This window comes from Crotalus tigris, unplaced genomic scaffold (assembly GCF_016545835.1).
Source record: "Crotalus tigris isolate CLP2741 ecotype Arizona unplaced genomic scaffold, ASM1654583v1 scf7180000017771.5222438, whole genome shotgun sequence".
Lineage (NCBI taxonomy): Eukaryota > Metazoa > Chordata > Lepidosauria > Squamata > Viperidae > Crotalus > Crotalus tigris.
In genome coordinates, this window is record NW_024096622.1 from 3,459,104 (window position 1) to 3,486,380 (window position 27,277).

The following is a 27,277-nucleotide window of genomic DNA, read 5'->3' on the forward strand; positions in this document are numbered from 1 at the left end:
ATAACCTTTTGGCCAAGTCACTGTGATGAAGAAGGCCGGCTCTTATATGAATGTCCTTTATACAAGACACCTCAAAGAACAGGAATGCTGTCTTCTACGGGTGCATCTATAAATTTTATAACTGCAGTTAATCTGCCAAGTCTGGTAACTCCTAGCCACTGGATAATGAGAGGAGTTGCACTGTTATGCCAACTGGATGATTAAGAAATAAAAAATATTATTGTCCCTCATTTGAAATGAATACTTCACTGTTTCAGTCTAGGATCAGATACAACCTAGTTTTAATTGTTTAATGTTTTAGATTAATAATAAAGTTGTTTCCCATGCAATATGTGCAAATTCAAATTTATATTATGGTTTTGTTTTTTGCCTTTAGTCAATCATTATAAATTACATGAGAATAGGCAGTGATCAAAGATGGCACATGATAAATCTAGCCTCTGGATTATACATTGCCTCTGGTAATGTGCCTAGAGGCCTCTCCTTTTGCACTCAAGGGCTCTTAAATCCAGCTAGTTTTTGAAAAATTTTTTTTTTAAATTACTGGCATTTTGTCTAGAAATTTTTATTTCTAAGAATCTTCTGCATCCCAAATAGGTTCAATAACCCTAATAATGATGGATGGCTGCACCCTGGTGGATCTGGATAGCGCCTGGAATAATGTAAAATTTAAGCAAGGTTAAAAGCAGGTGACAGATAATTCTCTGGTACATTTGTGCTTCCAAATTGATTTCCCATGACTACTATTTTAGTAAATGAATGGATAAGCTGCTAGGAATAATTTTATATCAGGACTTGTATGTTTTCAAAATTCCATATATTCCTGCAAATCCAAAAATTAGGATTGCTATCCTAATACATATAATTTTATACCTGTTCCTATTTCAGCCTAATAAACCTTTTCTCTGGTATTTTTAAAATGTGTGCTTCAGTTTCCAAAGTTCTCACAAAAGGTCATGCTGGCTATAGATTCTAAATAGTTTAAGTCTGGGGGTTTAATTTTGGCTTAGCTAGTGTTATAATTTGTAAATCATGGTTTTGCCAAATTCTATGATTGACAGTGCTGTTTCTTAGCAAAAACATATTATTCATGTCAATTATGTCCCTAATCTTTCAGGTTTCCCAACAAAGCACCACCACCACTTTAACTGAATCCATCCACCCTGCTGCTGGTGGTCTTTTTTCCTTCCGTCTTTCCCAGCATTAAAGCCTTCTCTAGAGAGCTAGAGATTGTATCCAGAGAAGGACAATTTGAGCCTGGCCACTTGTACCTGAGTGAGAACTGTGGGTTGATTTTGATATCCGTTGGTTTGTTCTTGGCTGTCCATTATATTCTCAGGAATCTTCTCCAACACTGAGAGAAGAATGTCATTGCTTTTTCAAGTGATTCTAGGTAATCATCCCTTAAGTTATGTACTCACACTAGTTGATTTTATTCTCTCTCTTAATTCTGCAGGCTAACAGGATAATTGTATTGCTCCCAAGTGAGATATTGAGGAAAGCAAAACAACAGTAATTCCCATTCCAATGTCCTAGTCTAGCATGACTTATTTTTGGTAACTCATTATGGTTCCTGCCAAGCAGAAAAATTTCTAAGTTCACAAAAAGGAATCTAAAATATCCTTCTGTCTAGATTTCCCTGGCACTATAGATACCATCCATGATTTTATGAATATTGGAGTTTCAAGATAACTGCCAGATTTCTATTATTACCATCCTAACATAAATTCCTATAAGCAGATCCATCCAGTTTTTTTTCTCTTTTTACTGTTATCTGCAAAAAGCCTTTTTCACACCTTTTGTAAACAGGTATCTTTTTGTGCTATTGAAAAAGGAACGCAGCATTACAACTTCAGGAATGTTGAGTGATATTGAATTATGCAATGAACCCTTTGACACTGAACAGTCAGCCAATAATTTTTATCACATTCAGTTCTTACATTGGAGATCTTCTGAGATGGGAGAGCTAACACTGTAGGGATGGTAGAAATCTGTTTTGCAAACTAGCTTAAACATTTATTTTCTTAATGAGATGGTCGCAAGGCTATGCATGCAACCTTGTCTATTATGCTGCTCAAGCTAATTTGGCTCAACTGAGATTTGCCTTAATAAACAATTGTTGCTCCCTCAACCCATTACATCTTTGAGATTTTCCAGTTTTTCATTTCAGATTTCAAAGCCAAATCCTGAGAAACTGAGAAATTCCTACGGAATAGACTGCCCTTCCAAGATATGATACCTATCTTCTTTCGTATTGACTTAAACTTTCTAGGAAAGAATACAATTTTAGCAACCTTTTTTCCCTTATTAAGCAGTTTTATTACTTAAAATCATAATTTGAAATAGTTGAATGTTTTCAAATATTTGCAAATTATAGTTTGGTCCATAGTTCATTTCACTAGAGAAATTTTAAAGTTTTAAATTTTGTAAGACCATACCATAGTTTTCTTCACCTATTTCTTAACGGAGGAAAACATGGCCACTGGATTCTATGCCTTAAAAATTGGGCAAAAAATGAAGATGTGGTGATCTTGGCAAGGTAGTTATTTTCTCCAAATGACCTACATCTCCCTTGAAAACTATCTTCCTAATATCCCATCCTGATGCAACTCTTGAGAAGAATTGCTAGCTACTCCATCTCAAAAGAATGTCACTCCAGAAGACATATACCAAATTGTAGGCTTTAAGTGGCATTCTGTGAAGTACATGTCACAGAAGTATGCAAGGGGAGGGAAAAAAATTAAGGGAAAGCAGTTATTTTTATTCACTTTAACTTGGCTGAAATTTCACATAAAAGAGACTACACTGTCCAACTCTTGAAAATGTAGAAATAGTCAGTTGGCTAAAAAAAATATATCCAGGGTAATTCATTCCCTTGTGGATACTTCTAACTTGTGTACAAGCAAATTTTTGCCAATACACTTAATCTAATTTGCTAAACAAAACAATGTGTTTCTTCACTAAAGGAACTGGGGAGTATGTGTCAAGTCTAACTAAGAAGATTGTAGATATCTATTTTTGTCCACTTAAGATAAAGTAGGAAGGAGCACAGGAAACACATTCTTAATTGATTTCAATGAAGAGTATGAAAGGAGAATATCACTATCAAGCCAACATGAATATAACCAAACTTGGTCATAATTTAGTTTCTGTTGAAAATATTTGATAAAAAAGAACAGTAAACATCCATTTAATTAACAAATAAATATTAGAAGTCTGTCAAGAAAGGGATGCAAGATTCTTAATAAATAATTCTTCCTGCATCAAACAATTTTTGGACTAATTTTTAATTATGAAGTGAAAGCTAAGTACATTCTAGGTGTAAAAGGAAAAATAATCATGACAAACTGATGTTTATTTTAATTCCCGGGGCAATATATTTATCTTTAAAAAGCCTTCCTTCAGAAAGTTTATGTAGAATACCTGAAAATCATGGACTGTCTATACTACCTATTGCTCATAGATAACCAGCCTTGTTAAAAGTGTTCAGGGCCACAGCCTTCATCAAACCTAGTCAATCTGGCCAACAGAAAGATGTAAAATGTAGCTCAAAAGTTTTGGAGAGTGTTTAGGGGTGGGAGCATAATCATCACAGAATTAAAAAATGCCATTATCATTTTTGGAATAGTTATTGCCCCCAAGCCCCCTATTTAATTACTATAATCTAATTTAAAAATGGTTTTGTTCAGAACTAAAACAGCTCTTATGAATATATAAGGAATAAAGATTACCAAATGCTACTCAAATGTGATAGGGTCTTTCTATTTCAAAACTTGGCAAACATTTAGGTTAAATAGACTGAATTCACATTTTTCATAAAGGCACGCAATGTCCAGCAAAAGCTAGTAGATAGATAAAATATAGTAGAGGGAAGAGGAAGAAAAGAGAGTCTGCTATATTGTATAATATTTCACAGTAATTATTGCTGCACAATATTTTCAAAGTAGTATAAGCTATATTAAAACTAAAAGCAAATGTTATAAAGAATATGCTACATATACATATATACAAAATATGTGTTTTACACAGATATTAAATGAGTACTTTTTCTACCTGCTATAAAATTATGAAATTCAAGGTTTGAAAAAATTATTTCAATACCTCTGCCTTCAAACTTTATATATTAAAATAGCAATTGTTCTGTCAATTACAGCCATTTCAATAATTACTATTGTTAAAGCTATGAATGAGTAAAACTCCATAGCTATAGTTAAAAGATATGAATACAAAAATATAAAAAATGCATTAGTGCATATATAGTTGATTTTAATTTCCACTTTTTATTAAAAAGCTAATTTAAAAAGCAATTTGAATATTGGCATTTTTTTTCTATACGTAACAATATAAAAAGGCAAAATAACCTACTTTGAGGTAGTAATGCCAAGTTGTAAAATTTGAAGTTTTCTTTTTTTCATAATGCATCACCATATTTAAATGAAATCATCAGCTCTTGAACTGTTTCACAATAATACAATACTTTACATTTTTTCAAAAATATGCAAATGGTTATAATTAAAAAAAATCAAACTTTGAAAAACAATTCCATTTTACAGCCAAATATTATAAAACAAACTCAATGTTATAAAGGAAAGCTGCAGTTTGTACAATATTTCACATCTTGCACTACTTTTTATTACCACTAAATAAAGCTCTAATGTTTTTTATTACTAATATTTTCAAACCTGAGACATTCCATGAGAGCTTATGGGAAATTTTATATATCCCTTTACAACTGTACTGTGTACAATACTCAACTAAAAAATTCCACATATATGTTGTTCAGAACTTAAATGGGAGCCTGTTTTTATATGGCAGAAGAGTCATGTATTATAACTCTAAACTCTATCTTTCTGCCTCAAGGGAATCAGGTCTGAGTGAGAACAAATATAATTAGGAAGCACGAACATAGTAAAAGTCGCTTTCCACTGGATCTTAGTATGCTTTTAATTTTTTATACGATGTTTTTTGACCAAGGCTAAAAATACAAAACAAAATTATAGAGAAAGAAAATGTTGGTAATTAAGTCCCAAATTTGGTTTTCTTTCTTACAGGACAGAAAATGAACATTACTCATCAGATAACCAGTTCATAAAGCATACAAATTACTTAATACTTTTCATGCACTATACAACTAGTTTACTGTTTCTTAATAAAAAAAATATGTCACTTAAAATGACAAGTGGTTAAAAAGTTATAAGGCTTCATCAATTAGATGGCTGGTAAAAAAATGTGCAAATGCACTATCTAAATGTATCTTTTAGAACATCCAGTACAATTATTATATATTCCAAGTGCCAAGGCAGGAGGTATGATGTCTACACCAAAGGTTTCATTGCCAAAATTCTGTATCTTGTATCAGGATGTTGCTCAATAGATGTATGGAAATATGCGGTATGGTACACGTTGGCAGTATTTTTCCCATGCCAAACCATATTTTTTCTTACACTGATGTTCATCACGGGCTTCTCGGTGTATAAGCAAACCAGTAAAATATATGACATAGAAAAATGGTAAAATGTGGTTGAATCCTATAAAAAATATAGAGAAAATGTCATTACTTTTTCCTCAACCCATCAGTCATAATGTTATTATAAGTGCAAATATATATATATATATATATATATATATATATATATATATATATATGTAATGTGAAATATTTAAATATTTTAATTGTAATTTTAATTAAAAACTAGTTAATTAAATAATTAAGTATAAATTATTAATGTGGGTTTTATTATTTTTTTAAAAAAATATTGAAGCTTTGAATCATTACAAATGTATTCAAACATATATATTTTTTATATATTTAATAAAAATATAGCAAAGGAATACTGCCATGAAAGACAATCACATCATTGTCTATGTTATATCTCATTATTTTTTAATTATATTCTCCTTCTGTGAAAATTCTTTTACTTTCAAGCATTTTATCACATATAAATCTTTGGCAATGAGAAACATGTATTACAGTCAGTAAATATCACTCTACCAACAAAACAGGCATGCAAAAGAAACAGGAAAAGTGTAAGATAAAATTATTTTATTAACTTACCACAAGGTAGGGACCAAGCCAGAGCCATAATGATATCACCTAAATAATTAGGATGACGCACAAAGCCCCACCAGCCAGACACAAGGAGGTTTTTTCCCGTTGCAGTAGGAATAACATTGAAATCTGCATAATAGACATATATATATATATATGTATATGTATATAATAGAATGCAATAGAAAATATTCCTATGTATAAATATTATGTGGACTACTGGTATGAAACTAGTAGTCTAAACATTACTTACGAGCAAGTTTTGAATCCTTTGGATTTCTTCTAAATAAATTCTTTTGTGTGTTGGCAGCACGAAAAATGTAATACCCAACAACTTGAGGAAAAAAAGAGTACCGATTATAACATAGAAAAAATATTTTATTATTTGTTATCATTTCATAATAATGATAAGGGTAACATTTATATGGATGCACATATTTTTCAATTTTATTATCACTAAATTCAGTCTTTAGCAAACCAAGACTTATTACTAATACATTATCAATGTCCTATACCATATCCTAGCAGGTAACACATGCACATTTCTTAACTTATGCAAAAGATGGAATCCATATTGGGTTTCCATACAGCTGATCCCCCTTTGTTGTGTTTTCTTCCCTTCCCTTCTTCCTTTCCTTTTTCTTTTTCCTTCCCTCCCCTCCCCTCTCCATCTGTTCCCTTTCCTTGTTGAGATGTGTCTATGGAGATTCTCAGTCATCCAGTCATAGTTGTCCCAAAGATGCTTTTTCAAAGGCAACTGGACTTTCTTGTTTTTCTTTGAAGATATTTCGTTTCTCATCCACGAAACTTCTTCAACTCTGACTGGATGGTGGGAAATGGAAGAATTTATATTCCCCGCAGACAGCTGCTCATTTGCATTCTTTTAGAGTCGCTGAGGCCACTTGGAGGTTTATCTGTGATGTCAGGGTCACCCGAGTAGTGCAAATGGGTGTGGAGCCTTCTTGGAACTGTTGAAAGGATTGTGTTGTAGACTGGAGATAGATGATGTCATAACCCTCCCCCCTCTATTGACAGAGGGCTGTTCTATCTCCAATCTACCACACAGTACTTTCAACAGTTCCAAGACGTTTCTTGGATGAGAAGCGAAACGTCTTCAAATAAAAACAAGAAAGTCTAGTTGCCTCATGAAAAAGCACCTTTGGGACTTGTTGAGAAATATTTGGAGGATAATGGGAGCTGCAGAAAGTGACAATTTCTATTACAATTCTACACCATAAAAGATGAAGTGAATGAAAAAAGTATTAAAATATAAAAGTTAAAATCTGAATAATGGGATACTTGAATCTTTCTACATACTTTATTGTACTATGTCAATTATATTCCCATGTAGGATTGAGTATACTTCCAAGTTAATTATGACAAATGTTATACTACTAGTGATAATATTTTACCATCAATCTAAACAATCCTTAAAAATAGGAATATGGTAATCACAGAATTTAGAAAAAAAATTAAGGGTGGACTTTTATTATTGTTGGATTATAACTTTCATAATAATTGACAACTGAGATAGGTAGAATTTGGATATATCATCATCTGGAAGTTCACAATTCCCTCAATCTCATATTATCTCATCTCTTGTTGACCATTTGACTGTATAGTATTATTACAATTATTCCATTTCTTGCTCAGTACTGAATGGGGAGAAATCTTCAGCTGAAATCTTTTGTGCTGCGCTATGCAGTAATGCAAAATAATACATTCCTATCATAACTTACTATTTAGAGTCACAATTGCAGAAGCTGCAGGCCACGAAATCTCATTTGGATGATTCACTAAATAGAATGCTTGTAAACTGTAGAGAAAGGGAACCCACACTAAGTCTCCAAATGCTAGCATGAATCCAAACCCTTCATTTGTGATGTCCATTGTCGTTAAAATTGCTTCCTAAAATATTAACAAAAGAATATTCAATTAATTAGTAGTTAGATAAGAAACTTTCAAAATAGTTACATTATTACCATCTTTGCTTCTTTAAATGCAAGCCCCATTACACAACACCTTTTGCAAGGATACCTTTTATTGCTGATGAATTCTGAGTTCACACTTCTCTAAATACATTACTTTCATTTAAATTATACTCTACAAAATAACTGTCTCTTCTACAATTTATGTATCTAAGGCAAAATAACATTTTGATCAAGTAACTTTTAAAAGATAAAATATTATAGCCTTTTCTTGTAGAATCAACTTATTCTAATAGTGTAGCCAGAGAACTTAGTATAGAAATTTGAGACAAAATTGAGCTAAGTAGCAATGAAACAGATATTTCAGCAAGTTTTGATTATTTTTGAGATGGGTGGAAAGTAACATTTTTAAACCTCCTCAACAAAATCAGCAATTGGACAGCTTTCCAATGATGAAGGCAAGTCTCCAAAAGGGTAGAGGAGAAAATATCCCTTTTCAAATGGTTCTGGGTTATGAAGGAGATAAAAGGAAGAATGGTAAACATTCATCTCTTAGAAGCCGTAAACTCTTACTCCCATCATTGTTTTCACAAATGTGATTTCAAAATGATGCTATTGAAATTCAGCCATTCTGCCTGGTTTCAGCATTAGTGTGCATATGTCAGTGTGGGAATGGAAATGGATTAATTCAGGGGTCCCCAACCTATGGGACCTAATGGCCACTGGGCCTCAGGACAGGCTGGCCAATGCACTCATGTGTGTGCATGCACTCACTTCCACTCACACTAGTGCCCACGGCCCTGTTTGCTCCTGCACACCTACACAGTCGCTAGTGCCGTGCGGGTTTGTGCATGTTTATGCATGTGTGTGGGCCTAGTGGCAGTGGCTAACACCTGCATGCCTACACAAACAGGGCTGCTAGCACTGTGCAGGTGCACACAGCCCTGTTTCCGTGTGCGTGCCCACGCACTTGTACAAATTTCCCAGCTGCTCCCTTTCCCTCTGGGCTGCCAGAATGAAAAGGTTGGTGACCTCTGGATTAACTCATAGAGGCTTGTGCTCTCATTCACACCCATTTAAAAACAAAAACAATTCCAAACTGAAAATAAAACTTTCCCTCCCTAAAACAAAAACCCTGCCATTATTATTCACTTGCCTATGAATTTCAGCAATGCAATCTCAAAACACAACAACAATAATAGAGTTGGAAGGGACCTTGGAGGTCATCTAGTACAGGGCTTGTCAACCTTTTCACAGTACTACTTTTAGGATATGGCAATATTTGAATACCAACAGTCGCCTAAGCAAGGTGTCAAAAACTTGACCAATAAAAGGGAAAAAGTGATAAAGTACAGGTAGTCCTCAACTTATAACAGTTCGCTTAGTGACTGTATGAAGTTACTACAGCATTGAAAAAAGTGACTTGTGACTATTTTTCACACTTATGACCATTGCAGAATCCCCAGGGTCAATCTACATTTGGATGCTTGGCAACTGATTCATATTTATAATGGTCACAGTGTCCCAGGATCATGTGCTCCCCTTTGGCAACCTTCTGACAAACAAAGTCAATGGAGAAACCAGATTCACTCCTCCTTTTATACCCTCTTCTCTCCTTCCTCTTTTATATCCTCTCTTTTCTCCCCTCTCCTTCTTTTATATCCTCTTCTCTCTTCTTTTATATTCTCTCTCCTTTTATATCCTTTCTCTCCCCTTTTATATCCTCTGCTCTTCCCCCTTTTTCATATCCTCTCCCCTCCTTTTTATATCCTCTTCTCTCCCTTCTTTTATAACCTTTCTCTCCCCTCCTTCTTTTATATCCTCTTCTCTCCCTTCTTTTATAACCTTTCTCTCCCCTCCTTCTTTTATATCCTCTTTTCTCTTCCCTTTTATATCCTCTCTTCTCTCCCTTTTCTCTTCTGTGCACCTCCAGCTGATTCCTCTCAAGGCTGCATTTCTCTGCTTCTCCATCTCTCTTTCCTCTCCCTCTCCTGCCAAAACCTTCTCCTTTTATAGCCTCTTCTCTCCCCCTCCTTTTCTCTTCCATGCATGCCAGAAGCACCGATCTTGGGGCTTCTGTCTCGACCCTGCAGCCCTGCAAAAGTGCACACTGATCCTGGGCTCCTGCCCAGCCCCCATAGCCCTGCAGAAGGGCCAATCAGCTGTAGCTGCACGTGCCAATCCTGGCGCTTCTACTGAACCCTGACAGCTGTGCAGCTCTAGCTATCACTCCCACAGGCTTACGTAGTGCTGCCACTGCTTCAGCTCATTCCCCTGGAGTAGCAGTTAAATGGTTGGACCACAATAAGGAAGATGAAATTGAACCCCATGTTCACCTATGGAAGTTTGTTGAAAGATTCTACATCAGTGGTTCTCAACCTGTGGGTCGGGACCTCATTTGGGGTCGAACGACCATTTCACGGGGGTCGCCAAACAATGCAGTCCGCCATTTTTTTCCTCTTTTCCTTAGCTGTGCTACTCCCTTTTATTCTATTGGCTTTTGAAAGCCAATAGAATAGACTCTCTTGAATAGAGTCTAATTCTATTGGCTTTCAAAAGCCAATAGGAATTGTCCAGGCTGTCTCTGCCCTGCTGAGCCCGCCAAAAGTCCCATTCTGCAAACGGTGCTGCACCAGTTGAGTAGTCCTCGACTTACGACCGGTTGGGGGTCGCGGCATTAAAAAGATTGAGAACCACTGTTCTACATTAATCACTCTCTACTTTACAAGCTTGTATATCATCTTGGGTTTTTGGAGGAAAGATATGTAAACCTTACAACTACAGTTTTTTTAAAAAATTAACAGTAATTCATTTAAGAACTATAAATTGCTAGTTACCTCATTCCAAAGGGCATCCACCACGTAGATGAGCTGGAAACTATTAACAAGTATCATTGACAGAGAGGGCATGTTCCGATCTTGCACTTTCATCTCGGTGAAAAGCATGGCCAAGTTAATAACAGCCTTTGGAAAAATTAAATTGTGTGTTACCCATTTTTATGCTTAAATGTCTACAATGATCTAATTCAGCCAATATTGTATAATGTAAGCTGAATAAAATATTTCAAATGGCATCCTCCTCTTCAGTACAATATTATGTATTATAGTACATGTCCATTTGCAATTAGCTTATCTAGAAAAACTTCTAAATAACTTCCAAAATTATACATTTTCATCTTTATTGCAGCTATAATGCTGCCATAATATATTTTCCTCTGATTTTGCCATTTCTTCCTTATCTCATTATTTATTTTACTTATTATTGCAGAATGTGCAACAAGAGATTAATACTCACCCAACCAATTAGCCCTGGTCGTAATTCACAGAAGTATTTCAAATCAAAATTTCCAATGCGCGGATTTAATTCATGTCCCATAAAAAAATCATAAAAGATATTCCCTACAAATAAGAACATATATATGGTTCTTATGAATTTTCTACCAATAACCCCATAATATATTATAAAACAACAGAGGAATAACATAAATAATTGGAGTTATTGTATTCTGAAATATTATTTTCCAATATTATTTTCACTTACCAGAATTTCCTCCAGGGGATAATTCTTGCTCAGGTGCTTTCATAGAATGGGCATAGAGATAAATGCTCAATAATAAACTAAAAATTGTAGCACAGATAGCAAATTGCAGGAAGTGGTCATATAAATAATAAAGCTCCATTTCAAAATATAGAGAAATTCCCACAGCTATAGCTGTTAGGATAAAAGCGTAGATTCCTTAAAATAGAAAAGAAACAACAAATGAGAAACACATTTTCAAAAAAAGTACGACAGGTACTATGATCTAGTAACTTGGCACCAAATTTTCTACTGCAATTTTGATGTGGGGGAATCAGATCATTTCCAAAATCTGCTTGGGACTGTATGCAGTCCATTGCCCATCTGTGGCATAGCGTCATATGTGAAATGGCATGATTCTTTGTAACTTAGCTAGAGAAATAAAATATGCATGGCTAGAGAAATGAAGAAGCACGGTTGCTCATACATCTCAGTTCAAGTAAGATGTCCAAAAAACAGCCATTGTCTATCTCAGTTGTGACTATGACTACAGTAAACAAGCTGAAACAGGGCCTGTACAAATCAAATCCCCAAACAAGACTCAAGCAATAGGACTCAGCCATTTCTCACTTAAATCAGAGACAAACGATTAACATGGCAGGATGTATTCCAGCCTACCAGAAACATCCTAGACACTCCCACCACTATCAATGCATATTAATGTGCCCTCTGTGACTGAATACAGATTATTCATTCTGCAGTTGCAGGAAAGAAATAAAATATTTTTAAAATTAATTACAGTTTGAGTACCATCTTTTAAATTAGATTTTATGTTATAGCTCACTAACATCAGAAAATAATGTGATAAATAATAAAATCAATAGCCACAATTTATCTATTTATTTAGCATACGGCATGTCATGCATGGACTTGCAATACATATTAACATTTCACCTAGCTAGATTAAAAAAAGTGCAATAAAATATGAATGTTAAAAAGATATATATTCAGATACCAATGTTAAGGCCATCTAACCAATTTAAGTGCAATATTGTTTATATGAGAAAAATCAGACCCTGGACCGGTATACACACTGAGGAGAGGATACTGTGCTCCATTGAGCCCTGGAAGAGAGAACGTGTGACGTGCAAATTCTATTCAGGATTGTCCATTACTGGTGTGGTAGTTCAAAGCCTGGCACCTTTTGTGTGGGGTTATTTATATGTCCTCCTATGTCTGGACATTCAGCAAGTCATTTGCTTCTCCACTGGGAATCAATGTTAAAGTTGTTGAGCAGAAGTAGCGCAAGTGCCAATAGTCACAATAGTTAACTTTTTAACAGTGACGTGTAATTTATTCATTGATGAATTAAAATAAATGGAAGATTAAAAACATACCTGCCTGCCATCAAAAAGCAACGAAGATAGCCACACATATTTCATCAGGGATATCATTTCAGAATTAAGAGATTATTAACTGAAAAGGCTCATCCCTGAATAACCATTTGTTATACCTCAGCATGGGAGAAAACTCAGAACAAAATTGAAGATGATTTTAGATATGAGTAGTAAAACATGGGAATATTCTGTTAAGATATTCTGATAGCACCTTTTCAGATGAACAAATTTACTAAAAAGCATTAACCCTTCTCAAGGTATGGCTTAATTCATTTAATGTGCGTGATAGTTAAATTTATTAAGATACCATTATCTTAAGCAAGACGGGGGCTTTGTCATTTAATACAAGAACTCTGAGTTGAGATCAGGAGCTTGAGAGTAAAAATTGCAATATGTAACTGAAATATAGTTATTGATTGTAACTACATCAGATTAGCAAATTCCAAAGAAACTGTAAATACGTATTTACCATTTATTCTATACTCCAGCCTAGTTCCATTCCAAAGAGGTACCCCTTCTACAATCTGAAAAGAAAAAGATATTTTCACCTAAAATATTCACATTTTCATAGGTGGTGTAATAGTAAAAGAAATAATAAGATTTTTAACACCTCTTCACTCCCCCACCTGAGATATAGGAAGCAGAATTCTGAACAGTACTATGAAGTACAAGCTTTCACCAATATGAGGGAGTAAAACAAAAAATAACCATACATAGTCCTCAAATTATGACAATTTTTATTGCTAAGGCAGTTGTCAAGGGAGCTGTGCCTCTTTTACAACCATTCTGCCACATTTAACAAATCACTGCAGTCGTTAAATGAACCATGCAGTTATTAAACAAATCTGGCTTCCCACACTGACTTTGCTATCAGACGTTGGCTGGGAAGATTGCAGACGGTGATCACATTACCCTGGGACAGTGCAACTGTCATGTCAGTTGCCAAGCACCTGAATTTTGATCATGGGGATGCTGCAATGGTTGTATTTGTGAAAAAAAGGTCACAAATCACTTTTTCAGTGCTGTTGTACCTTCGAACAGTTCCTAAACAAATGTTGTAAGTCAAGCACTAGATCTTTCCACTTGGTCATAAAGACCATCTGGAAAAAGATTAGAACTATTGTATCCATTACAATGTGTTATTGGAAGGAAGGATGGCATTTTGTTTAGCATCCAATCCCTTGAATCTAGAAGTTTTATTCTACAGGAGTGTCCCCAAATAGAATATCAACCAGAATTTTCTGAAAAAGCATAAAAGCTACCTTTGCCAACTCCCCTTTCCTTCAGCTAGTTCAAAATCCCTGACAGACCCATTCTATACATTGGATGATTTGTAGAATTCTATTCAATATATCACAAGAGCAATCATTGCCCTGGAGGAAGATGTGTGACAAAAGCAATATATAAAGTGCTCATTAAAAAAGAAAGGCAAAATTAAAACAAGAACTCCCTACCAACATATACCATTGGAAATTGAGACATTAGCCCTTCTCTTCATCTCATGTAACCATTTTATAATGGGAGAGTTGCAATAACATTTATACTACATAAAACAGGATATTTTAAAAATACTAGTTTAGAATTATGAAGTTAGAATGCTGTTTTATAAATTATATTTTAAAAAAATCAAATTTCTACTTCTAGAAGTTTTACCTTTCCTATTGGCAATAAGAAAAACAGGGCTTGGAGAAAGAACCAAAGAAGAAAGACACCAAAAACTCTTGTCTCCCATAAATTTTGGAAAGCTGGTAGTGGAGGAGGAAAATTCAGAAGACTGGGGTCTTTCTGCGAGCACATTAACAACAAGTAGAACACAGTTCCAGGCAGAAGAAATATCATAAAGAAAGCACCTAAAAATAAAAAGGTTATACGATTATTAGAATCAATTCAGTTCCAAGGAAGCTTTTCAGCAAGAAAGATAACGGATTTCAACTAAAACAGTAGCTGTATCCAGAAACTCTTATGTTCGAAATCATTTTCTTTATTGATGTGAATGGAAAGTTTAAAACTTCAGTTGGGCATCAAAGGCTCCAGACTGTTATGCAACTATAATGTATGACTTTCAAAGTTAGCATACCGATTTTTCCTCCAAATACCAGTTCTTTTGTCTTCCGGCATACTTTTCCAATACTTTTTGGTGTTTCAAAATTTTTCTCTTCTACATATATTTCCTCTCTTCTCTTCTCCTCCTTTCTAGCATGCAAATTATATCGTTCCAGAATGCGTTCTCTTCTTCGCTCAGACTCAATTCTTTGCTGCTACACAGAAACAGCATAGAGAGAAAAACAGATTGCTATCATCCATTAGTATATACTAAAGAACCTTCCTCAGGTCAAGTATTATTGCTCTCAAAGCCTTCATCAGTTTTTGTTGTTGGCTATCTATAGCCATTATTTCCAATAGTCCATTTCCTGGATCGGGAATCCCTGCACTCAGCCACTCAAGCCCTGGTCATCTCATGCCCTCTACATGGACCTGCTCTTCAAGAGTATTTGGAAGCTAAAACTGGTGTAAAATGTGGCAGCAAGATTAGTTCTTGAGGCCTGCGGGTTGGGGGGGGGGCTGTCCATGTTACATCACTATTCCAAGAGCTGCACTGCTGCCAATTTGCTTCTGGGTACAATTTAAGTTGTTGGCGATTGCTTTTAAAGCCCTTCATGGTATGGGCCCTAGCCTAGCTCACCCTGCCACCAGAAAGGGCACATTGACCTGTCAGTCAAGGAATTTAGGCTGGTGAGGTCCAGAAGAACTAGTTCTGCCATGGCTCCTGCCTATTGGAACATCATACCCCTCAAGATGAAATCCTTTCCCAACCTTCCATAAGGGCCAGAAGAATTACCTCTGCTAGAATAGTAATCTAGATCAGACTATCAGATTAAGAGAAGACCCCATCTCTCCCCATGTATTACATGCTCCCTTCTCCCAACTTTCAATTGTAAATTGATCATTATTATTGTTATTTGTTTTATCACTTTAGTGTTTACCAGTTTTAATGTTTGTAAGTCACACAGAGTCCTTTCTAGGCAAGATGGGGGCACACAAATATAATAAATACATACATACATATGTACATACATACACATGTACACACACAGCACACATATCTATCTCTTAGCAAGTTATACATGCAATAAGTTTAGAATCTTTTAATAATGCAGTTGTCTGTTCTTTTGAAAAAAACCTACATTCCCTATTGCATAATATTTTTAAATGGATACTCTTCCTCCCTAAAAGACTGAAGAGAAATTAACTTTAGACAATAAATTGGGTTCCTTACAATACTGAAACTGTGTATTTTTGTCAAATGTTATTTCATACCTCTAAAGTAGTATGAGTAGAATAATTCACTTCTGTGATATCTGGATCTCCATTATACTGATTGGTATTATTTTCATGCAGCCTCTGGATTGAAGAAACAAGGTATTTTAAAGAAATTATTTTATTAATAGTTACAATTAAACTTCGTAGTTATATATATTCTATAAATATATTATAAATATTATAGACATGAAAAGAAACCAGATTTATGGACAATGAGTAAAGATTTGAATCATATACAGCAATTTTATTTTATGCTTTTTTTTTTTACTAAAAATTATAAAAGTATTAAAAAATGCCCTAATAATAAATCCAATTACCCTTTGTTTGGTAACATTACTAATATGCACAAATACAAATTAACATTCAATTTATTGGCGAAACATAAAATCCAAATCTTCTATAACAGCTTTTAAGTTTGTTTTAAAATGTCTTAAGATACCAAGAGGCTTTGGGGGGGGGGGGGAATGGTCCTGCAATGTCTGCAAGTAAATCCTCAAAACTAGAAGCAATTTGAAGCATTCTGTGAATGTTCTGACCTTGAAACAAACCTATTTCATCAGAAACATGTCCAAAACATTTTGATTCAACTCCATTTCTGAGGATGTACTTCCAGAAACTTCAAACCACTCTCAGAACAGCATGGAGCACGCTGGCTGAGGAATTCTGGGAGTTGAAGTCCACAAGTCATAAAAGGGACAAGTTTGAAGACCCCTGATCTGGAGAGAAATAGAATGCTCTGAAATTCTCTAAATGGCTTGGGCCCTGGATTGCTGATATTGCACATACTCTGAATTACGTAATGTTTATAGTACAATTTTAAATATTAATAATATTTAATAAATATTTAAGACTTTTATCATGTCTATTAAGGTTAAAGAATTAAATGTGTTGAAGACAATGGAAAAGGGCAAGAAACTATTATGATTCCTTCAGACTTCAGCTGTAAATCTTCCAAGTACACATCAGACACACATACAATACAGGCAGGGAGACTAAGATACAAAACCAAACCAGCTCAAATCAATCTATAGAGCAGTGTTTCCCAAACTTGACAATTTTAAGGCATGAGGACTTCAACTCCCAGAATTCTGGGAGTTGAAGTCCACATGCCTTAAAATTGTCAAGTTTGGGAAACACTGCTATAGAGTAAAGAATCCTGATCCAGATCTAGCACTGCATTTTATAAAATGACTACCTTCTTTTGATTCTTCAGTCCTCCTCTAATTCTGGGAACATTTCTTTGACTGGCATGAACCAGATTGAGAAGGCATGCTCTCCGGGCAGAAAAAAACAAACAGGCAAAATGGAGTTTCTTGTGCTCTTTTTAAAGCCTTCTTAAGGAGAGTTTTCCTGCTCTTGATTAGTTCTTCCAAGATTAATTTCTGGAGCTCTGAAGTTTCTGCCCAATACTGTATAGTATCTAGCTAAAATTTTAGATGAGACTCAGGTTTTCCCTCCACTGCTTCATGTCTGATTTTTGGGAGTATTAGTCCAATCAAAAATACTCCTTGTCTAAACAGAGCATCCTAAAGAAGACTGGTCTGTCCACCTTCTCCATTAAAAGGTGATTTTTTGTTGTTGTTGTTGTTCCCTAATGGGGGAAAAAAAATCCATCACCCTGTTTCAAACAACAAGCAATCAGAACTACAATTTTAAATGAATCTTCAATATAAATCATACTTCCTTTTTCAGTAGTAGAGAAGTGGAAAGTAAGGAGGCTAGTCAAGCCACCTATACTGTATGTCTATTGATTTGGTATGCTGATGTTGTAAACAGTTAAGTGTTTCTTTACCGAATTCACAATTGCTAGATTATGGGCTGGATGCGTCACATCAAAACCGTGCCCAACCCATTGCAAGCAATGGGGAAAAAGTCATGATAAGTCGAGACATGTCATGTGACGTTGCGGCTTTGACACCAGTGCTGTAAACCATCTCTGCTAATCAAAACAAGGAAATTTCTGGTTGAAATTTGATCAATTAAAAGGTTAATAAGATAAAAATATCGTACTGGGTATCAAAGAGCAATGATACATATCCAAATACACTGCTACTCTAATTAGAAGTCAATGCCAGGAATCCAAAGTGGTTTAGTATCAATAGCATAAGGGCATCCAATCTCTTCCTAGAATAGGGTGCTGTCATTAATGGTACATCTCTTCCTCATGGAGACAATTGGTAGGAATCTCTGGCATATAATCGAGTCTTTTGCAGTTTCAGTTGAAATCTACATTTGCCTAGATCAGGGATGTCAAACTGCTGGCCCGCAGGCCGGATGCATCATAACGAAACTGCGCCCATCCCATGGCCGGCAATGGCAAAAAAAGTCGCGATACATTGCGACACATCATGTGACATTGCAAGTTTGACATCCCCTGGCCTAGATGGTTTTGAAACCTTCAAAAACTGAAGTTCAGGTCTGGAAACAAATAGGGCTAAAGGCAAATGTCTTGGAGGTTTTCAGTAGAGCAGGGCAGAATAAAACAGAATAGAATAAATTTATTTGGCCAAGTGTGGTTAAATACACAAGGAATTTATCTCCAATATAGAAGCACAACTTCTTTTCAATTCAAGTTTCACATGCTCTGAAAAGACTTTTTTCCCTGATCAAAGGCAACCTATGATACAATTGACATTCTAATTCTTAAATTATATTGTCTCCTGGCTAGGACATATAACCTCTAGCTGTAAACTAGAATCGGCCCGAGGACTGCAGCCCTTCCCTAATTATTGATTCTATGTCTGATCTCAACAAGAATGAACTCAAATAGCTGTTTTAAGTACAGAATGAAAACCTGGCAAACAGCTGCTGTTATCTCCTGCAGAAGCTTTTCTGAGAAAGCTATCACCAGATGACCAGCTGTCATCTGAGTGTTTTGAAATATCTTTTCCATCCTTAATAAACTTGCTCTGGATGCCAAGAAAGTTAAGAGAGTGTTCATTAAGGGAACCTGAGAAAATCAAAGACCTTCAACAGAAAAATGCATAGATACAAAGAACTGGACATCCATTCAAATATTATTTCACCAAAAACCTCAAAAAAGGAAAACAAAATCCTAAGCCACCTTAATGACTCAAGTTTCATTTTGAAGAAAGAAAACTAGCATTTTGGAACTGGATAATTGTATCTGGTCAATTGTCAATCTCCTCCTAGGTCAGGGGTAGGCAACCATGCTGGCTCAGGAATTCTGGGAGTTGAAGTCCACGAGTCATAAAAGAGCCAAGGTTGCCTACCCCTGTCCTAGGTCAGTCACTTTCTTCCTTTCTGCCTGGAGGAATTAGGGAGGCAGAAACATCACAAAAGGAATGTGGGATATGAAAGCTAAGTAGACAACCAGTGGATTTGTTTTTAAGAAACAGAAAAATAATGCTACTATAATCATAAAGGTTGGGGAAGAATACTTGGAGGCTGAAAACCTGTGACACGTGTATGCTGCTTATCTGTAAATCTGACTTCTGCACCTTGAACTAAACAGTAATGCTAAAGCCAAAAGGGGAAATGGATAATTTCCAGGCTTTCTGCTACCAAGATGGAAATCTAGAATTAACTTTTTGATTCTCCCCAAACTTGAAAAGAGAAGCTCCAAATTAAGAGAGGGAGAACTTTGCCAGAATTATATGACTAACTCAATTTTAGTACCGCAGATGAAGCAAGTTGCCACTGATTCTAAGTGATGGAGAGATAAGCCATCTGATCTGCCTAGGTTCTGTCCAATTCAGTTCCCTGGAGAAGCATGTTTCTGACTGAAAGAAGTATATGGTATGCAACCAATGTTTCTGCAAATACAGCTAGTTAAATACTTTTTTATATATAAAATTTTATTGATTTTCTATTTTTTACAAATCATAAGTGCTTAATAAACAACATGTGGTCTAGGTTCATTTTTTTACTTAACAATACATATTAAAATTATTCTATATCTTCCTTTTCTTTGTTCTTCAATATCGCTCTTAGTTTCTGCCCATTCTGACATTTTCTTAATCCTTTCTTCTTCAAGTGATGTTTCTTCACTTTTCAAACACTAAACAAGTGCAATTCTTTCTATTATTAATACATATAACATACATACAACATTAAATATATGTTTCTTCTTCATTAAAGTTTTCTAATATTGTATCTACTAACATTGCTTCTAAATTATAGCATCTTTTCTATCCAATTCATAACTCACTTTTATTTGCAATTATGGTCACCTTATTAGACCAATACCCTGTTTTCCCAGCTCTTGTTTCCATTTTGTTTTCCCTTTAGTGTTCAAAATATCTTTATATATTACGATTTTCTCAACAGTAGTTACACTGAGGTGAGTAAAAGCTTCCCTTATTAAAAATCATCCTGTTATTTTCATGTTTCCCATCTTATAGAACAATACATCATTCTTTCCCATCTTATAGAAAAAATACATCATTCTAAGTATAAATCATATCTTTCTAAATATAGTCTTTTAATATCTAAACGTTATCTGTTTCTAGCCATATTCAAACACTTGTTTGGTAATATAAGGCCCCAACCAATCAATCAAGTTAAACACTTTTCAGAAGAGGAAATACAACAAGTCAGGTGGCTATTCTACCAATATATTTGAATTCATTCCCTTTAGAGTTCTTTAGAAACAATCCTTCTTTTTCTCCAAGATTTCTATTTGTGAGAAAGTTACTATATAATACTTAATCAAATCTTTATTACCGTCACAAAGTTCAGTAATGCTAAACATTCTCTAGCCTTAATCTAATGTAGCATTCTAATATAAATTAGAACATTGATTTACCATCCTTTTACTGCAATAACGTTTGAAGATTCTTTAGTCAAAAAGCCCTAAACTGAAGGGTAGCTACTATTGAGCCATATTAACTTATTAATGTCAATCGTAGTTGAACAATATCTAAATGTAATGAAATATAAATACATACTTTGATGTTCAGCAACATGCTGTACTAAACTCCATCACCTTTTTCTTACTTTGATGGACTTTTCAGGTAATAGTGAACTGCAACAAATTACTTTTTCACAGGTATGTCAAAATCCATCATTTCAGGAATAGAACGTTCTGGAAACTTCTGAACTAACCTCTTCTAACCCATGCTAGTCCAGCCATTCCAGGAGTCATCAGGCAGTTTTAAGGCATCCTTAAAGTTGCGTGACTTTATAACAAGTAAGTTTTACTAACTGACAACAGATTAATAAAATTATTGTTCTCTTATATTATTTCATCTTGATTTGAAAAGTATACCTACTTCTTAAAGGTATACTTAAAGCTCCTACTTCATTCTAATTCCTAAGTTTTACCAACATATAAATAGCTAATGAACAAAGCTTTTAGTTCACACTGATAAACAATTTAATTAAAACTAAATGAATTCAAAGCAATAGTAAAGAAAATATGAATACATCTTTGTAAGACCAACTGCCCCCCCCCAATAACAAGAGTCAAGTAAGATCAAATCAAATACCAAAGGAGTCAGATTAGGTTCCCCAATATTATTTTCATTTTTTGGTTCTCTGCTTCGTGAGGAAGAACGGCGTTTGTGTTTTGCTGGTCGACCAGGTGAGCGAGATCTAGAACCTGATCTAGATCTGCTACCACTGCGTCTTGATGGAGAACCTGAGGAAGAGCTGCTTTTTCTAAATCGAAAAGATGACACAGACTAGAAAAAAACAAATAAAATTAGTTATTTTATTACAGCTTAACTAGCTAGCACTAATGACTAATATCTATATTTTCATTAAAAAGCGGCACATTATTTTAAATAACTCAAGTTCCAGAAACATCATCTAAAAGCATTAATATAATAAAAAGATAGGAAAATGGAACAACTGATTCAGAAAACATGATTTCTAATAATATGTGAAAATTGATATCCATTTATAAAAGTATGTAGGAAATCCATATCTAATCATAACATTCAAAAATTAATATGAACTGTATTAGACTGTTCAGCACCTAAAGGCAACATAATACTTGCCAGTGATGCCCATTGCCTCCTTTACTTTTTAATTTAGTTTTAGAACTATTAATGATACAACTTAAATCATCTTGTGATACAGATGAAGTAAAGGTTGATTCTTTAGAATACAAGATGTTTCTTTTTGGCACTGATATGTTGGTTATGGTTAGTAATTGTACTTCCTCATTACAATTACTAATGAATGAAATTCAGTCATATAATTTTTATTCTAGATAAAATATAATTTGGGGTAAATCTAATTTATTTCCTTTAGTGTCAAATGTCGCACCAGAATAATGTACACACATAGAATTTGTGAGTTTTACTAATTTTATTAAACTTTTAGGATTTTATATTATAAAGATATTTTAAAATTTATCCAAATTAATACATCCATTATACTGTAAATTTAGCTACATTTTCACACCATGTGTTTTATTTTTTATAAATAACTCAAGTCGGTGAACTCCTTCCTTCTATTTTCTCAGCAACAATTCTATGAGGTGGGTTGGGCTGAGGCAGCATAACTGGCCCCAAATTATCCAGCTGGCTTTAAGATATCTTTGATTTGCTAAGGCATAATTAATATCATTAAGATGAATATAACTTCTAGGATTGTATATTTCAGGAGCAATAGTCATCTATGAGGGAGATGGATGGTTAAGAAGTTTGATATATAAATAAACAATATTCATTCCTAAATAATATTTTGGTCAAATTGAGCTTATGCTCGTCTTGTCATGTTCTTCCTAATGCCATTTTTGAATTATTATTAAATTGTACATTGACAAAATTATTGAAAAACTTCTGGCTTTTAAATGAGTAGTCTGCTGAATTATATACAGAGTATTTAAAATTTCAATCAATCAATCAGACTAGAGTTGGAAGGGACCTTGGAGGTCTTCTAGTTCAGGGGTCCCCAACCCTCAACCTGTGGACCAGTATCGGGCCGCAGCATGCCAGCAACCAGGTCACACAAACAAGCAAAGCCCCATCCATGGGATGCAGGCAGCACATAAAACCACGCCCCCTCCGGTCCATGGAAAAACCTCTCTCCACAAAACCGGTCCCAACTCAAGCAGGGGACCCAAATAATTTGAGACAAGTAGCTGTCAAGTCAAGCAGAAAACCATTACAGAATCACAGAATCACAGAGCTGGAAGGGACTTTGGAGGTCATCTAGTCAACCCCTCTACTCAAATAGGAGACTCTTACAGAATCATAGAATCAGAGTTGGAAGGGTCCTTGGAGGTCATCTAGTCCAACCCCCTGCTTAAGCAGGAAACCCTAAACCATTTCACACAAATGGCTGTCCAGTCTCTTTTTAAAAACCTCCATTGATGAACCACCCACAACTTCTGGTGGCAAGCTGTTCCACTGGTTAATTGTTTTCACTGTTAGAAAGTTTCTCCTTAATTCCAGGTTGCTTCTCTCCTTGATTAGTTTCAATCCGTTGTTTCTAAAGACTGGATTTCAAAAGATGTGGGATTTAGCTGTTTCTGAGCAAATTATATATTTGGTTAATTAGAAAATATTACATTATCTTTCCCTTTGGAAAAAAATTATTACAGGGTTTTTTGTTTTTAAAAAAGATTTACAAGGTCAGGCAAATTCAGGTTATAGTTGCAATCAGAGATTTTTTGTTCTTGTTATGCATTGTCTAATTGATGAATAATCCAATTATGAAAACGTAGAACATTTTTGAATTTGATTTTATCTATTGGTGGAGCATTTTTCATAGTACTTTGTTTTTTAAAAAATAGGATCAGCTTATTTGTAGATGTACAATACATGAACAATTAAATGTATGTGTGGATGTTTATATGTAATCTGTATGTATATATTCCATGAGTTCAAATTTTATTTACATTGCTTAAACCACAGAGACCTGATACACGTGAATATACACTTCATTTAATGAACCTCAATTGAAGAAACTTTGATTTCATAGACAAAACTTATCAGATCTGGATAGCTGCTACATTTGGTAGTACGTGGCCTAGTTGGTTGATCTGTTTATTATTTCCAGAAGATCCTCTGATTTGTGGATTGGCCTAATCTATTAGGTTGGGTGATTGTTCTAGTTTTGAAGCTCCCAGGCTTAGAAACTCAGCATTCATTTCCTCTCATATACAAAATATATTTTCAAATCCAACATCTTATTTGATATTTAAGAGACATTTAACTTTAAAAGACATGTTAAATCTAGGTTTTCCTATAGTGAATATCTAAAATTCTTACATACAAAAATAGAACTGATTAGGACATTAAATTTATTTTCCTTGGACTTGCTAAATAAATTCAAAAGCAAAAGTAGCCATAAGGTTTCTTTCCAAGTGAAATTCTTTAGTTCATCAGTTTTGTGGTACAAATGAGCATATATACATTCAGAGTCTAGTCCATTTGGGGAAAAAAGTTGCTTTAAAACTTTGCAAGAATCAAAAACCTATGTATAGTAACAATTATCTTTCAGATAGAGATGAACTCCTATCATACATGACTTTGAACAAATTGATAGAATACAATAACTATAGAATCAGAACTTGCCCACACTTTGCTTCACAAAAAAGGAACACTTTTAACATCATGATACTTTAAAGAAATAATACTTCCTAGAACAAAGTGAATGTAGTTAGTGTTAGCAGGAGAAATTCTGATGAGTTTAAATTTGGGCAGCAGGCAACAATCACAGAAGCTTGTTCACCACAACTCTTCCTTCCTTGCACATAGGGTTATAACTACCAACTGCTGTTGGACTGATTCTAGAAATTTGTCAATATTTATTGTATTTTATAGCTTTTTAGCGGCTTTGGGAGTATTATAAAACAAACTATTTTGGGAAATGTATGCAAAATTGTTATCATTGACAAAAGCTTCATGAGAAAGTTAACCAAAATTTTATATATTTACTGATTCTGAACCTTGCTTACCCTCATATCATTTTCTTTCAGATTAAGTTCAGTTCCATCTTCATATTTAACTGTATAAAGATGTGTATGTTCATCATAACTGATTACTTTTACTTCATAGTATAACACACTTCCAGGCCATCGGCCCATTACCACTTCTTCATCGGCAAACTTTCTCCTGGGCATTTTTCAACCAATTCTGAAAAAAAAAAAAAAAGTATATGTATGGATGGAGTAATACATTAAGTTGCTCTCTTAAAAACTGTGGACACTTAAGTTCTATCTTAACTTCTGTTTGGTAGATTGGGAAAATAAAGTTATATTTTGGACAGAAAAGCCACATAAAAATCAAGCAAATAAATAAATCAATATTTCCTCTAGTTGAATGAGGGGAATAAAACAGAGATAAAGTTTCACTTTAATTATAAAATCAATCATGCATTTTGATTTACTCCTTTTCTCTGTGTGTATGTTCAAAACAAACACAACTTTTTCTAAGCAGATATTCATCAGTCACCATTCTGTTTTATTCTTGAGTCTCTGAATAATCTAGTCACTTATTCTGTATCTTCTTGACTTGTTACCACCCATCAATGTTACCTGACAGAACAACTTTCTCCACCAGATGCATTTAAAATTTTGTTTTTTTCCAAAATCATTTTTGGTTCTTTTATTATCAGCATTCATTGGAAAATATAGTACAACTATCGATAGCCTATGGACATTCATTTGCATATGCACTCAACAAGACTCTACATGACACCAGTTCATATTTTAGCCCTTTCATTTCTAATTATAGCTATACCTTTACTTCTGTACAACTTAAGATCCAGCTCTATATCCTTCCTCTTTTTCTTAATTCCACAACATATGTGTTCAGAGACACAAAGTATATATTTTTGTTATATTCTGATACATTCATTCACAGACACAAAGTATTTTTGTTATAATTTCATACATTATTTCATACTCTTCTTACAGAATGGCCCATATCCCTATTATATTCTGCCATATTTTAATTACGACTATTGCAAAACAATAAGTGAAAGCTAAGTTATCATGCTTACTCACATCTATACCATATTCAATAAACCTAAGTGACTTTCCTAGTTGTGATGTCCGTTATAAATTACCTCTAGTTTTCCCTTTATTTTGATGCCACTTCACACCTCTTTGGAGACATGTTTTATTATAAAAATGTTTTATTATTGGATTTTATAGTAATTAAGTCACTTTGAACAATGTGTTTGTTCAGATGTATTTGTTACAGATTATTTACTGTACTAGAGGTATTGATATTGATCAAGTTAAAAATTGTCATAAAACTTCTACTATTCCACTATCTTTCAGAAACCGTTCTGACAACTTCTTCAGGATCTGTGCTTCAAAGTTTGATTGTTTGAAATATGAACTTTGTAAAAGATCGTCTTTTATCTGCTTTTCGTTTGAAGCAATAACACTATCCGAAGGTATTACAATACTAAATGAATGCATGCGACGCAATAAAACACATTTACATTTAAAGGACCCGTGCGAACCTTTCCCAAGCATATTAATTCCATAATGAGCATAAATTTTGATGGGACTATCTCCCTAATTGCTTCGCACTATTTCATTTTATTATCCTGCTACCCTCGCGCTCTTCGCGCCTCTGAAGGGAGCCATCAACCTCACCCAGAGAATACTACGGTATTCCTTTGAACGGGTTCGGCGGCGCCCCCTCGCGGCACCCACTGGAACGATTCTAAGGTTTCGTTAAAAAACGCTCGCTCACTGAATTTCCAGGATTAAATTCGAGCGAAAACTAAAATCAGCGGGAATGAAACTGTTGGAAGGAGCAAGAAGAACGGCGCGGAAAGAGAAAAGAGCCCGAAGCCGACTACATTAAGTCCACCGAGGCCTAAGAAAATGGAGGAGAAAGGGAAGGAAGGAACCGCAAGAGGCAAAGGAGGCGGCGACCGCCCGGTGCCCTCCCACCTTGGGAAAGGCGCTGAAGGGGTGTGTCCCGGCCCGCATAATAATAAGTACGCGCCCTCACCTGGTGGCTACTAGCCTCCCTAGTAGTTGGTTATAAAGTCCTCCGCTGAGAGCGGGAGTCCTCGGAGACAACAAGTGAGCGCAAAGCTCAACAGCAACGCGAACTAACCGCTTTTAGCGACGGTTGCAGGCGGGAGGACACGGCGACGTTCCAAATCCCTCCCCCCCGTCCTGC

At 34.8% G+C, this 27,277-nt stretch overlaps 2 protein-coding genes across 3 annotated transcripts in view; one reads left to right on the forward strand and one right to left on the reverse strand.

Annotated features, from left to right (window-relative positions):
• Positions 1 to 5,159, forward strand: part of DNAH14 (dynein axonemal heavy chain 14) — a 210,655-nt gene extending 205,496 nt beyond the window's left edge. The window contains exon 83 of the mRNA XM_039341573.1: positions 1 to 5,159. Coding sequence (XP_039197507.1) covers positions 1 to 204 — 204 coding nt within the window. The 3' untranslated portion in view covers positions 205 to 5,159.
• Positions 3,871 to 27,277, reverse strand: LBR (lamin B receptor). Of its 2 annotated transcripts, none has more exons than XM_039341707.1 (14): positions 27,104 to 27,277; positions 25,087 to 25,264; positions 21,662 to 21,856; positions 16,209 to 16,292; positions 14,968 to 15,145; positions 14,544 to 14,740; positions 13,360 to 13,414; positions 11,518 to 11,712; positions 11,272 to 11,375; positions 10,815 to 10,940; positions 7,789 to 7,957; positions 6,303 to 6,383; positions 6,056 to 6,178; positions 3,871 to 5,528 (listed from the first exon to the last, which is right to left on the reverse strand). In XM_039341707.1, the coding sequence occupies exons 2-14, from the start codon at positions 25,249 to 25,251 to the stop codon at positions 5,368 to 5,370; spliced, it is 1,833 nt and encodes a 610-aa protein (XP_039197641.1). In that variant the 5' UTR covers positions 25,252 to 25,264; positions 27,104 to 27,277; the 3' UTR covers positions 3,871 to 5,367. The 2 variants fall into 2 exon arrangements, with proteins under 2 accessions (XP_039197641.1, XP_039197640.1); XM_039341706.1 differs by having other exon boundaries at positions 14,968 to 15,148.